This window comes from Hemicordylus capensis, chromosome 10 (genome assembly GCF_027244095.1).
Source record: "Hemicordylus capensis ecotype Gifberg chromosome 10, rHemCap1.1.pri, whole genome shotgun sequence".
Lineage (NCBI taxonomy): Eukaryota > Metazoa > Chordata > Lepidosauria > Squamata > Cordylidae > Hemicordylus > Hemicordylus capensis.
In genome coordinates, this window is record NC_069666.1 from 29328235 (window position 1) to 29343004 (window position 14770).

The 14770-nt window shown below is 52.3% G+C and overlaps 1 protein-coding gene across 6 annotated transcripts in view; it reads right to left on the reverse strand.

Moving 5' to 3' along the window:
• Nucleotides 1-14770, reverse strand: part of CGNL1 (cingulin like 1) — a 69084-nt gene that overhangs the window by 38559 nt on the left and 15755 nt on the right. For all 6 annotated transcript variants that reach the window (XM_053272532.1, XM_053272531.1, XM_053272529.1 and 3 more), the window contains exons 2-5: nucleotides 4662-6247; nucleotides 2369-2463; nucleotides 1946-2039; nucleotides 1507-1608 (exon numbers count right to left, since the gene is read on the reverse strand). In XM_053272532.1, coding sequence (XP_053128507.1) covers nucleotides 1507-1608; nucleotides 1946-2039; nucleotides 2369-2463; nucleotides 4662-6227 — 1857 coding nt within the window. In that variant the 5' untranslated portion in view covers nucleotides 6228-6247. The remainder of the gene's footprint in view (nucleotides 1-1506; nucleotides 1609-1945; nucleotides 2040-2368; nucleotides 2464-4661; nucleotides 6248-14770) is intronic.

Consider the following 14770-nt stretch of genomic DNA (forward strand, 5'->3'; position numbering starts at 1 on the left):
GGAAGTCCCCTGGCCCAAGAACCTCGAGGGGCTCCCAGCATTTTTTAATGAAGGCAAAAGAGACCATCCCCCGAGGCAAAAGGCCCTCATTTAATGGAGCAGAGGGTCCACCCAGAGGTGCGGGGCATTTCCCAGATATTTTTCTCATACTTTTTCCCCCCATCGAAAATTATCTGTTTCTAAAATTTCTACTTGGCTATTTGAAAAACTTTTTAAGACACAGTGAATGGAAATTAATAAGCTGCAGGGTGTTTAAATAGATCAAAAGTAAAGTGTGCCATCAAGTCGGTGTCAACTCCTGGCGACCACTGAGCCCTGTGGCTGTCTTTGGGAGAATCCAGGAGGGGCTGACCATGGCCTCCTCCCGTGCAATATGAGATGATGCCTTTCCGCACCTTCCTGTATTGCTGCTGCCTGATATTGCCCAGAGTCTGGGGAACAGACCAGCGGGGATTCCGGCAACCTCTGGCTTGCTAGTCAAGTCATTTCCCTGCTGCACCATTAGGAGATCAAGCAACATGCCAAATTGGATCACAATCTATTTAAGGCATCAGGAAAATTGATACATTTTTAAAGAAAAAAATCAATGCAGATTTTATGCAAAGGAGGGGGATATTTTAATCCACTATTTTCTGGGAAAACCCTATATCTGACTCCGTGCCCCTTTGTGACATCACTCCATGCTACTGAACACTGTTGAAGCCACCCCACACCGTGGGGGGAAGATGGATGAAGGGAAGGCCCTGGAACTAGTCCGTCTCATAAAGCAGGAGGCTTCAGAGTTCTTTGCAGTAAAAGGAGCAGAAGATTAAGTGTGTCTTCCATGGTGCTTCAGTAACCATATTTACTATAATATATGGGGAGAAGTCTAGTGCCTGAGAAATTAATTTATTTCCTACCAGAAAGCCACAATTAGAAAGTCAGAGCTGCTGTTCATCCAGCAGACCTGAAACAATGGTCTGGAAGCAATAAGGGTAGAGGTGGCTTACCTAGGCGTAAGGTGCGAGTTTATTAGGTGAATCATTAATCTGACCTTCACAGGACAGATATAGCAGAGAAGGATTGACCCAGGACGCCATCTGGTAGCGGGGGGGGGGGGGAGAATGGACGCATGAAAGCAGACCTCGCAAGCTTTGCTGATCCTTGTTGTGAGGAATGCAGAATGTGAACATTCAGAGGGAAAGGCCAAGCCCCCCACGGCACTGCCTTCAGCCCCCCGCCCCTCACCCAAATTAAGATGACTTGCAGGGGTTCACTGGAGACATGGCTCCAGCTTGTGCCCTGCTGTGTCCACAGCTGACTTGCTGTAAAGGACCCTGGATTCTCTGCCTGTGTAAACACGTTTGCTGATTTCAGGATTATAAGCCTAATTTACTCATCTCTGGAATAATCTGTTTTTTCCATTGCTGACGTCGTCTGTCTTAGAAAGCAGTGATCTGTAGGCTAAACTGTGTCGCATTTCTCTTACTTTTCAACCTTGATGCAATAACGAGAAGAAACTCCTACCCTGACTTCCAGTTCCAGCTTTCTCTGCAACTCAGAAACCACCTTTTCCAGCGCCTGCTTCTGTTCCCTCAGTTCTTTGACTTCAGCTGAAGTGTCAGAAACCTGCAGTTACACAACGTCCGTTACTTCTGAGCCCTCAAAGAGACTTGGTTGACACCTTCCCAGCCCATGGATCAGAAAGGGGAAGCACCGCGAGTGTGTGTGCCCACCGTTGGGACGTTTCCCGCAAACATCCCAATACCCTCCTAGCCCGTCCCCTGATCATCTGGGGTGGGCTGTTAGTTCAAATGGCCACAGCGCTCCAGGCGCATATCCGAGTCCCTACAGGGCCAGGCGTCTGGAGTGACTTCCCACACCCACCACCACCCTGCCACGTTCCCCTCTGGATAGAGATGTGGAAGTTCTGGAGAGGCCCCGTGGCTTTCCTTGTGGCTTTTACCTGCGTACTCCCAGCCGCTCTGGACTTCAAGGTCTGGATTTTCTCAAACACCAAGTTGACCTTTCTCTTCGTTGCATCATCATTTTCACTGCTCCTGAAACATGAAAAAAACCAGGCAGCAAGGCCGCAATGTAGCATGCCTCGAGGCCCCCTCACACCGCCAGGAAATCCAAATGCCCCCCAATCCTCCAGAGGTCTCCAAGAACCACTTCTTTAGGGGGAAAAGTTGAAGTGCAAGCTGTCGGTTCGCATCGCCCCTGTGTGGGCCCAGCAAGGCGGCTCTGGCTCAAGCCTGTCCTGAGGATTTGCCGTTAGGGAGGGAGATATTTACGTTGGGCTCATATGCACCAATCTTTAGTAGTCCTCTCTTTAAGTGGTTTCGCTAATGCCACTCCCACCGTAGGTTCATGCAAGCCCACTAACCCTTCCTTAAGATAGTTGTAAAGGATCTGCTTGGCGGTTTCCTCATTGGTTTGCTGCGCAAGTTGCTGCTGGTCCTTTAGCAGATCAGGAGTCACCTAGAAATATAAAGTCAGAAGACCAATAAAGAACACCTTTTTGTTTCAAGTCGGGTGACAGAGGGACAGCTCAGCAGCACAAATAGGGTCAAGCCCAAGACAATGCGATGCCCCCATTAAAAGCTGTAAAACCAAGGTCTTAAAACAGCAGAGCCGAGAAAAGCATAGCAGCAGCAGAATGAACCAATTCTGAATGTATTTTAAAAGGCCTCCATCTGGTGCCAAAGACTTAAGAAAATGTGCCAGGCAAGGCTTCCGGGAGAAAGCACTGCAAAGGGAAATGCTTTTTCAGAGGGTGACCTCAGCAAATGTTCTCAGTGTCTGGGCCGGCTGCTGTGGGAGGTGGTGGTTTTCCAGGGATCTGGCTCCCAAGGGTTAGAAGGGCCGCATAATGAAGCGTCAGCACTTTGAGAGAGACCAGCCGTCAGCACAGCTCTTTAAGAACCAGAGAGATGTGGTCCCCACGGCTAGTCTCAGTGAGGAACCCAGCAGCTGCATTTCCAACAAACTGAAGTTCCTGGGCAGCCTTCAGAGACAGGCCCACATGTCTAGTGTGGATAAAAGAGAACTATGGCCAGGCTCTGACACTGCCAGAGGTCCTGGGATTCAGTCTCGGATCACATCCTGCTAAGTTAATGTTCCTAAAAATAGACAGAAAAGAAGGGGGGCGGTGTTGGCCCCAAGGCAGACAAAACAGATTCCACCTCCTTACAACTCTGTTCAGCACTTTGCTTTGGAAACTGAGAGGCTATTCCCACCCCCAGGAGAGATCAGGCTAAGGGAGCCTCGCCCGCTTTCTCCGGGTCCTCTGGCTCCCAGCAGCAAACCTCCAAGAACACCCCTCCCCTTAAACAAGCTTAGGGGAGAACACGCTCCACTAACCCCATTTACCCGATCGTGAGACACCACCGCAACTCATGAGGAGACCCCCACCAGGAGGCTGAAACAAGCCTCCCAGCCTCAGGGGTCTCCCCAGCATGCCCTGCGCACTCACGGGGGACATCTGGGGACTTCCAGGGGCCAGGCGGCCCCCGATCTCCACCATCCCGACCAGCTCTGCGATGGAACCGGTAACCAGGTGGGCAGCCAAGCCGGCCGCCCAGGGACGGCTCCCTGCCCGTCTACAGGGAGACAGAGCCCAGTCAGGCCCTCCTCACTGCCTCAGAGACAGCTCTGTGTTTTTATGGTCTTGTGTGTTTTTTATGGTCCTAGCAAGCAGAAGGTTGCCGGTTCGAATCCCTGCTGGGACTATATTGGGCAGCAGCGATATAGGAAGATGCTGAAAGGCATCATCATCTCACACTGTGCAGGAGGAGGCCATGGTCAACCCCTCCTGTATTCTACCAAAAGAAAACCACAGGGCTCTGTGGGTGCCAGGAGTCGGCACCGACTTGACGGCACCCTTGACCTTTAATTGATTTTAACATGTTACTGTGATCTTATGGAATTTTATTGTATTAACTTTTGTTAGCCGCCTTGGGATGAGTTTTATGAAAGGGGGTATATAAACTGAATGAATGAACAAATACATGCTTAAAACCCAACATCCCCAATGCTCTCCTAACCGGTCACCACCAACGCAACCCATCCTGCACTAGCTGTGCAGAGGGTGGAAGCCGCTGGGCAGTTGAGCTCCCCAATCACTTTATGCCAAGTTGCCCCTCCCGGCATGGCTGGGCCAGAAGGCCCAGGCAGAATGGACAGTCTGGCAATACAGCCAGAGGAGTCTCTTTGGAGGAGGGCATCCAAGGACTGGCAACAGGCATCTTGGGGCAGCTTCCTGCATTAAGCAAAGGGTTGGACTACAACGCCTCTAACATCCTTCCAACTCTAACAAGGAGAGGAGAGCTGGTCTGGTGGCAGCAAGCAGGACTGGTCCCCTTAGCTAAGCAGGGTCTGCCCTGGTTGCAGATGAAAGGGAGACTAGAAGTGAGAGCACTGCAAGAGATTCCCCTTAGTAGGCAATGGAGCCGCTCTGGAAGGAGCAGAAGGTTCCCAGTTCCCTCCCTGGCAGCATCTCCAAAATAGGGCTGAGAGAGATTCCTGCCTGCAACCTTGGAGAAGCCGCTGCCAGTCTGTGCAGACAATACTGAGCTACATGGACCCATGTCTGACTGAGCATATGGCAGCTTCCTATGTTCCTAACATCCTATGAAACTCTAGTTCTGTCACAAACATACTGCATGCTGTAAAGTTACCTGAGCATTTGAAGCAGAAGCAGCAAGTGGTTTCACATAAATTTTCTGAGTTGCAACACAGTTCGGTAACAAGAGAGTGGAAGTCACCATTTTCTGTTCACTTTTTTTATTCTGGACTGGAAGGGTGGATGATTTATACGTCAAGCTCTCAGCAGAGATTCTCCTTCCCTTATGACACTGCAAAGAATTGAACTGGCTTCCAGGAGAGTCTCTCTGTGCTGCTTGGAGCTTGCCAACAGTCCGAAGGGCAGGCTGTTCCCCATGAGAGGCTGACTTCTGCTCGGGAGACAATTGCTTCTGAAGGCAAACTTTTGACGGTTGTAGTAAGTGTTCAGAAGACGTTCCCAAACTTTTGCTAAATTCATCTAAACAATCAGGATTCATCTTGAGGCCACAGGACAGAGCACTGTCCACACTCCTTGACCGCTTGCGGTCATCTGGATGGATCCTGTTCCTAATTCCCAATCTGCCTCTTCTGTGGGGACCAACCTTCTTGTCAAATTTTTCAATAAGCTGATCGACTGCAGGAATTGAACCAGTATCAATATCACGACCAGTTCCAGGCAAAAAGGGGATGTACCTTCTGTTTTGGTGCCGGTTAACATTGTCAGCATAGATGGCACACTCTTGGTCATCCAGGAAGAACTTGTACAAAGAAGCTGCAGAAGTTGGAGTTGTTGATGAAGAAGATGACCGCCATGAGCCGTTCAGGATGGATCCTGCTGAATCTTGTCTGCGAAAAGGAAGGAGGTCAGGTCTACATTTCTTTGTTTCCTGGTAGGTGGGTGAGCTTACAGCATATGGAGATCCACCACTAGAAGGAAGCAATTCGTGCATTCCATTAGGTCTGTCCATGCCACTCGCACATTCCAGTTCCTGCAGGCTTCGGTCTTCCTCTGCTGCAGGCTTGGTCAAATCCACAGTTTTTGCTTTTGATTTGGCCAGCTCTGCCAACTGGAAGTTTGTTCTATCCAATGGTACAGCTTTCTGTGGTGAACTCCAAGGCTTGGGATCGTGTTTCGCTTCATCTGCAAGAGTTTGGGGCTTACTGAACAGAGGTGGAGGAAAGCCATGCAAGTTCAAGATACTCTTGTCAGGATCATAGGGCTGCAGAAGCTCAGGATGCCTCTGGAAATTCAGTAGGCTGGAGGACTGAGGGGAGGCACCTTTGAATTGCGACGCAGGGTTCTCTCCCTCGTCCATGCTTGCCTGCTTTAGGCTTTTAAACAGACTCGGTGGTGCACTGCAGGTTCCCCAAAATTGCCTGCTGTCTCCAATTTTCTTCTCAAGATCAGGAGCAGAAGAGGAGATTGGCACTGATCTAGGAGGTGTCTGAGATGCAGCCTGCGGACCATTTTCAGATGCCAGGTGATCCTCAGACAGGCCTCCTCCTTCTGTATTGTTGAGCACAATATACGGATGCCCATCAATCCCTTGGACCCGAATACTGACTCCATAGGAGCCTGCCTTCTTTGCCTTTTGGGCCTCGTCACTGGCCAGCTTGAGCGGGACCCCAGAGTCCTGCTGCTGCGGCACATGCCTGAAACTGCTGAAACAGGACTCCATACTTCAGAGGAACTTGCGCTCTGCAAGGAGAAGAGAGGGAGAGGAAGCAGCAGCAGCTTGTCACTTGCATTCTCATTGCAGGAAACCCGGGGCCTTTGAGCCGGAGTACAGGGCTGACTCAAAGGCCACCTGGGGTCACCGGAAGTGGACACCCTAATCGCATCCGCCAAATACACTGGGGAATGACGTGAGCCATACAAAGGCATGGCTGGAGTCCTCCAAAGCGCCCATTTCCACGGAGTTTCATAGGAGAATTCCCCACTGGACAGCAGCCACGCTTCTGCTCAGTGTCCTCTGCCCTTCCTGGCACCCAGCACCTTCAGAAACAATTTGTCATCTTGCAAACGGCAACGGGGCTTTTTGTTTACAAAACTCCATGATGTGTCTAACGCAGTACACAACAAAAACAACAACAACAATGGCAAGAGCAGAATCAAAAGCCACACACAGTGCTGAACCATAAGAATAGCAAATGCCTTAAACAGGCAAATTCTGTGAAGCAATAAGGAAGTCCTTAGGCCAGGAGTTCTCCAACTTGGTCCCCAGATGTTGATGGACAACAACTCCCACCACCCCAAGCCACAATGACCTTCAGCCATTATCTTTTGCCAGAAACATCTATCAATCTCCCCACCCCCCGCCCCGAGAAGAGGCATCTCAGGCTAACAAGTCAGAGGTCAGAGCAGGGGAGGTGGACGCCTTCTTTGCTACAGCTTTGCTCTACTGAGTCCTTCAAGCACTTTGCTGCAACTCAGCCACAAGTGATAGCTAAAAGGCAAAGCTTCCTTGAAAGGATTTGGGGCACTGTTCCCTCGAAGGTGTGTGCACGCACTCACAGGTTCTTGGATGTCTGCTCAGTTCAATTTAGACCCTGCTCAGGTTGGATCAGGAAGGCCCCACTCTGAATGCACATGGTGCACACACCCTACCTGGATACTGCCACCCAGAAGAAAACTCATTCTGCACAGAGATGGAAAACATTAGATTTGGGGCACAAGCCAGCTCTCCCCACATGGAAGGCAGATGCCATGTGAGGAGCAAGCAGTGTGTGTGTGTGTGTGTGTGGCGGGGGGCAGCAAGGATAAAGACAGCTGGGCGGTGGCTGCTGCTGCTCCCTTCTTGAAACACGCCAAACGTCTGCCCACTAGCCCCCTCGTAGGGCTCTTGAGGCAGCTCACACTGCAGCCAAAGTCACCTCACACTCCCAGCACTCAGTCAGTCAAGAGAGAAGCAGCAGCAGCAGCCACTGTTGACCAAAGGCCTGCCTGAAGGGAAACCTCTTCACCAGGGTCCCGAAAAAAGAAAGAAGGGTCACGTGAGTCTTCCGGGTCTCTTCAAGACAACACCCTTACTGAGTGGGCAACCATCTTCCTAGTAGCCACTAGCCTAACTGCAGAAGATGGAGGAACTTGGAGAAGGGCTTGCCCTGGAGAAGTCATCGTGGAGAAGCATACAGCAGGAGGAGGAGGAGGAGGAGTTCCTCCTCCTTCAAGGGCCCTCAGCCCCGACAGCCTCTGCCATGCCGCCCTGCTAGCCAGCCACCCTGTTTCCACCCTCCCCTCCCCAGCCACCCACCTCCGCCTGCTTTGAGAGGAAAGCCCTTCACTGCCTCTGCTGACATGGGAAGCCCGTGATCTGCAGCGGAGAACTCCACAAAAGAGTTAGCTTGGTGATGCTCTTCCTGCTGCATCAGTGTTTGGATCTGGGCCAAAAAGCTTATCTTCAGCACCTGGCATTTTGATTTTTCACTGAAACGGGAGGAAAAACATGTCTAGCTATTCCTAAAGCTGATCATTCCAATTTCGGTCATGCCATTTATTGACAGCTAGGAAGATTCTTCAGTCTGCAGTTCTTCAACATTTAGGGGGGAAATCACACTTCGGCAAACATAAGCCTTCAAGATTAAATGTTTACTTGCTCTTTAACTAGAAGACTGTAAAAGAGAGTTGCATATTTGGGGAAGGAGGCAACAGTTTCGTCTAGTTGGTTGGAGCCCCACAACACACCAAGCCATGTTTTTAGCATTGCTCTCTTGGATGGCGGTTCAGCCTCATTCTACCAAGTGGTGCATCTCACCATGAACAAGGAGTCACAGAGTCTTGCAGGCTGGCTCAGGCCAATAACCACTTCAAGGGATCTCTTGAGGGGCAAATTAGGAGATCTCCAGGGATTTCCGACTTTTGCCTCTTTTACCTCACTCCAACATCCAATTTCCCCCCTCCCCCCACCCCACACACAATATGTATAAACAGCATGAAGCAAATAACAGCCACACACCTCACCTCTAACCTCCTAGACACTATTTCACACATTACATGGCAGCAAACGCAGGGTTTCAGTGGTACATACACTTGAGAGTTGCAGCCCATCCCATTCAGAGAGTATTTGTATGAGATGTCTGCTCCCAAACATATGCTCGTCTTGTACACACATGACATTTTTGAGATTTGCGCTTTTTAAAAAACCTGAGATGTCCCCCAAACACACGTGGACTACCCCAGACGTGCCCTCTGCCCCATGAGTCCCAGCTTTCCTCCCCTCCGCCCACCACCCTCCAATTAACATGCAGGCGCTCCTCCGTATTTTATAGCCAGTGACAAAGTTAGGAGAGGATTCTGGGCCCAGAACTGTCACCTCCCTGTAGACCAGCTTCACAGGCCTGCGGCTCACACAGCCGTCCACGAAGAAGAGGACGGCCCACTCCATCTTATTTGTTTGTCATTTCTCTGTGTATAGAAATTGCATAAATAAATAAAACCACCAGTAGAGTCTGAACACACTTCAGACAGAACATTCCGCCATTCACACCCACCTCGCAAGGGCACGGCTGCCTCCCTCCTCAGCGAATGTGAGCCCAAAGGGCAGCTCCCAAGTTTCTGATGGATTCGAATATATATATATATATATATATATATATATATATATATATATATATATATAAAAAAAACACCTTATTATGAACTTATTCCAGCCAGGGACAAAGTCCAGATCACGACAGACAAGCTGAATAAGTTCAAGCGGCAACTTCCCAACTCTGGTTGAGGGGAGCCATAGACCAGGAGCCACCACTGTGATGGGAGGTGAGCCGTCTTGAGCCAAGGCAGACCACGGGGTCCGTCTGCCATCTGGCCCTGCCTGCTGTGACGGGCAGCCGACTCAGGCAAGGGTCTCTCTCAGCTCTGTGCCTCGAGATCCTTTCAAATGCTGAGGCCGGGGACTTCTTGCATGCCAGACGAGGGCTGAGCAATGGCTGGTCCCAGTCCCAGAAAGAGGAGGAGACTTCCCCTTTGAAAGCAGGTCTCCAGGGTGGGAGGAACCTGCCAGCCTGGCGGGGGCCGGGCCCAGCTTGGGGCCTTGAGGAGCAGCAGCAGCAGCACCATCTGCACTCCGGCTAGTGAACAAGCCATGTTCAGTGGCCAAGAACAGCCACGGATGGGCCTCAGCAGCACATCAGCAGCCACCCCGGGAACTGCGTGCTGCCACCTGTGCTCTCTTCTGCTCAGATGGCCGAGTCCTCCTCTGGCCCAGCATCACGGTGAGGAGTTCAGACTCCAAAAAGGCCACGCAAAAGCAAGGCGCAGCCGGAAAAGCCACGTCCTCCCCAGTGCCTTCTCTCGGCTCTCCCGCTCTCCCCAGCCTTTCCGCACCCCTGGCAGCTTCCCTCTATTGATTCTGCACAATCACTTCTTGCCACACCAGCTACTCAGCTTCCAGGAATTCTGTGAGAAGACAACCCGGAAACAAGGCCTGCATCCTAACCGCCCACTGCCAGGTCCTGCCTCCTGGAAAACCAACAGAAGCTTCTGTGGATTGTGACAGACTTAAGAGCAAGATTGTGAAAGACAAACAATCATAATTTCTATTGGCAGGGGTGTTTGGTTTTTTTTAAGAGTAGGGAAATGATATCACTTGCTTTTATTTAGCGGCAGCAATTGCGGCCAGGATGGACAATTCTGCTGATTTTTGAGAATTCCCAACTTGTAACGCGTTTAAGGCGACCTCCAGCATCTCCCTGTCCAGTTTGCACAATGGATGAGAGAGGTTATTTCAGTAAAAGCTGCTGCCACCATAAATGTGATAGTATTGAAGTTGCTGAGGACTTCTGGCTGTTTTTGTTGCCACAGAGAAACATGGATCCTCTTCTGGAATCCATCCAACGAGGCACTACAAGAGGAGGCTGTTTGGGGCGGCTGGGTTCCAAGAGAGGGATGGCTTGGTTGGACTTCTGATACCCGGCCACATGCAATATCACACAGAAGAATTAAATTTGGTGGCATGGCTGGGGAGAGAGGAGACAAGGAAGCAGCTGAGAGCACCCCTTTATCTGCTGCCTGGGTGACTAAGTCTCTGGGATCCCACTAGCCGCCCCACCACCAGTGACCCTCGAGAAACTCACCAGCCTGCCAGCCACACAGAGCCATTTTGTGCCCCAGGCTTGCAGCACAAGGGGGCTTGCTGAGCTACACTCTCCGCACCCAGCACACATCTCTGAGAGGTCCACCCCATTTCTCCGCCAGCAGCCTCCAAAGGCAAGCAGACCCCACGGAGACAGGGTCAGAGCCTGCGGATGTCAAGCCCAGGGTGCCCTCTAAGGCGTGCACATGTGCACACGCTCACACATGTTCGATCCCACTCAGGTTGAATCAGGAAGGCCCCACTCGGCATGCACATGTGCACACATGGCCCGGAACAAAATCCATTCTGCGCCCAGCTGGAGAAAACGAGAGGCTCTGCAGCCTCCCCGGCCGCGGCCTGTTCAGCTGGAGAACTCCGGCCCTTCTGCACACCAGCAGAGACAGCTCCAGGCAGCTTGCCCCCCAGGGCAGGAAACCACCCCCTGCATGCTGGAGAGAGAGACTCGCCACCCCCCTGACACTGCGGCCCTCTGGCGCCAAGTCTAAATGGTGCCGCTGACCCTGCCGGCAAACCATCTGCTCCGCCTCTGCCTCCCCGTGCTCAGCTCCCAGCAGGACAGGAGCCGGGTCTGGCGCTTCCTTCTGCCAAGCGGCAGTCTCCTTCCACACACAGCCTCCGTTTTCGGCCCCTACACATGCCAACAGAGGACGGCCCCCGTTGGGATGGCAGGGACAAGGGAGGAGGCCGCTGCTTCAAGGAAGCCGCCCTTCTGCCCCGCTCGCTCGCCAACCCCCCCCCCCCAGCCCCAGGCTATCAGCCAGGCGGGTGTTTTCTTTATGACTGGTTTCATCAGGAGGGTGCAACAACGTGTTATGTGTTTATCCTCCACGGGGTTTTGTGTTTTAAAGTGGGCACCTCAGGAGGAGAGGTCCTTGGCTGGCAGCAGCAGGAGAGAGGCGTGGCTGTTTGCTCAAGGGGCTGCCGGACGAGCAAGGAGAGCCCCACACCACAGAGCACAGGGAAAGGGAGCCCCGCGCCGTGCTCAGGAGATACCGCCTGGCAAGGGGGGCGGGGGGAGCAGCCAGTTCCTAGCCCACTTGCCATTCTCTGCCCAGTTCTGGGCCCTCTGTTTCCAGGGGGGGGGCGTCAGGGGCGGAGCCTCTGCGTGGCATGCAGAAGGACCCAGACCCTGGTGATGCTGATGCTGCCGCTGCTGCCACCAGAGAGTGTCTCTGATGGCAGCAGTGGCAGCAGCAGCATCACCAGGTAGGGCTGGGAGAGAGTCTCCCACCTGGAGTCTTTGCAGAGCTGCTGCCAACCAGAGCAGGCCGTCTGGAGCGTGATGGGCCAGCACAATCAGGCAGGTTCTGATGTTCCCGGAGGTGATGGGGGCTGCAGTCCAACAGCAGCTGGAGCCCGGAGGGTAGGGGCCCCTGCCCTAAAGGCTATGGCGGCAGGAATTTAATGTCTACATGGCAGACAACATAACTGATTTATCGCTATTTGGATTGTTCACATTTATATGCCCCCCCCCATATACAAATCTCTAGGTGGTTTACAGATCCAGTCTTCCACGGAATGTGTCTGCTTTGGCCCTGAGCCAGACCACTGGCCCAGCGGGGCCAAGACGTTTCCCTTGGGCTGTCAGCCTCTCTCCGGGTCTCTGGCAGAGAAGGCCATCCCGAGCCCGTCTTGACTGGAGATGCCAGCCACTCTGCCTGGGACCTTCTGCACACAATGCGGATGTTCTCCCCAGGAGGAGCCACGAGCCCTTCCCTAAACGCAACAGACCATGCAAGGGAGGCAGCTGTGGCCAAGAGCCCCCGGCAGGGCGGAAGCCAGTCCGTGGCCGCATTTTTAGCAATGAGCTGGAACCCAGAGGAGACCGAGGGGTCCTGATTCAGTGGAGCTCACTGTTTGCCAGTGGGGTGTTTGGTGGCCAAGTGAAGGCCAGAAGGTCCTCTGAAGCCCCTCCTGCTCTTGGGCGGCACCTCCATGCAGTTAGCAGAGAATGCTGCTCACTGGGCCAAGAGGCACCTTTTAATGTGGCGATTATCTTTATTGAGCAGGGGGAGAGCAACTGGCCCTATCCAGCCCCAGCACAGCAACCCTCCAGTGACTGTTGCTGGCATCTGTCTTATGTTTCTTTTTAGAATGTGAGCCCTTTGGGGACAGGGGTCCATCTTATTTGTTTGTTATTTCTCTGTGTAAACCACCCTGAGCCATTTTTGGAAGGGCGGTATAGAAATCGAACAACAACAACAACAACAACAGAGATTATGGGCCAACAGGCCTGGCTGGAGAAGAGCTCAAGCCAAGAGTCTTGAGAGGAGAGCTGGTCTTGTGGTAGCAAGCATGACTTGTCCCCTTAGCCAAGCAGGGTCTGTCCTGGTTGCATCTGAATGGGAGACTTGATGTGTGAGCACTGCAAGATATTCCCCTCAGGGGATGGAGCCACTCTGGGAAGAGCAGCACCTGCCTGCTTGCAGACAGAAGGTCCCAAGTTCCCTCCCTGGCAGCATCTCCAAGAAAGGGCTGAGAGAGATTCCTGCCTGCAACCTTGGAGAAGCCGCTGCCAGTCTGTGTAATACTGAGCTAGATGGACCAAGGGTCTGACTCTGCATATGGCAGCTTCCTATGTTCCTAAAAGTCACCAGACCCATTGCCCTGGAGACCCACTGAACTCCGACAGAAGATGGCGACATTCTGTGCTGCTTCTTAGCCCTGCACGCCCAGGAATGCCGTCCACTCCCTCTACCAATGAACTTCATATTCACATCCTGAGCTTTTGCAGCTTGTGCACCGCTGGTTTCCCACACAGCAGGACAGGCTGGACAGGCGGCCCACACAGCATTCGACCTTCTTAAGGCCAACTCTAGCCCATGACTACAGGAAATGTGAATACAGATCAGCACCAAAGAAGCACATGCTCCATACAGAAGGCTTCCAACTCAATGTTTTCCATGCTCCCAGTTGCACAGGCCCCTGCCTTGGAATTGCAATAGCAATTGGATTACTTCCAGCCAGAAAGTAAAGGGTTAATGTTGCCTTTAACTCCTTAAAGGAGTGGGGAGGGGGCTGATGTGTGCCTGGATTCCTGCATTCCAGCATCATTTGCTCACAGACTTCTGTCTCTCTGATCTAAGCGCAGGCAACCCAGCTTTCTTATCCAGCACAGTTCATCTTTACCAAGCTTTTCTTGTTTTACGTCAGCCGAAAGTAGTGTTTGTTACAGTGATGACTCGGTCTGGATTCTTCAGAACCAGGGAGCTGTTCCTGGCACCACCGGGGCAGCCCTCCCACTGCCTGGACCCCTCCTCACCTGCTTGCCTGCCCTGGCTTGAAGCCCAGGCCCCAGAAGGTGCTGCTGCTCAGCTCCCCACAGGGGGCCCTGGAGGAGGAGAAACACACACACACACACACACCCCACACCAGGTCTTCTTCACAAGAACACAGGAGGAACACAAAGCAGACATGTGCCCAAAACGACAAACCAACCAGGTCTAGCCGCCATGTGTTTCTTGGAGCCAACCACTGGCTTAAAAACTCAACAACTTTGTAAACACACCAACATAGAATTTCAACAATATTCTTAAAACTGTCTTAAATATAAATATGCACTGAGATAACAACTAGGAGAGCATGAAGGAAAAACTCTTCTCCCTTTCAGAGGAGAGCTGGTCTGGTGGTAGCCAGCATGACTTGTCCCCCTGAGCTAAGCAGGGCCCACCCTGGTTGCATATAAATGGGAGACTTGATGTGTGAGCACTGCAAGATATTCCCCTCGGGGGATAGAGCCGCTCTGGGAAGAGCTTCTTGGTTCCAAGTTCCCTCCCTGGCAGCATCTCCAAGAGAGGGCTGAGAGAGATTCCTGCCTGCAACCTTGGAGAAGCCGCTGCCAGTCTGTGTAGACAATACTGAGCGAGATGGACCAAGGGTCTGACTCAGTATATGGCAGCTTCCTCTGTTCCATAACGCAAGAACCTGAAGTCACAAAGTGACCCCTTCAGCAGAGGCTGCAAGGCAGGAGGAAGAGGAAGGAGCAGGTCCTCGCGCAAGGAGTGCCTCGTTAGGAGGGTGCCGTGCCAGGAGATACCAGGATGGCTGGGCTCAGAGGCCTTTCCTAAAGGACCAAACGAGGGAGCAGAGAACAGGCCCAGCAGTCACGGATGGCACCTAAAAAGAAC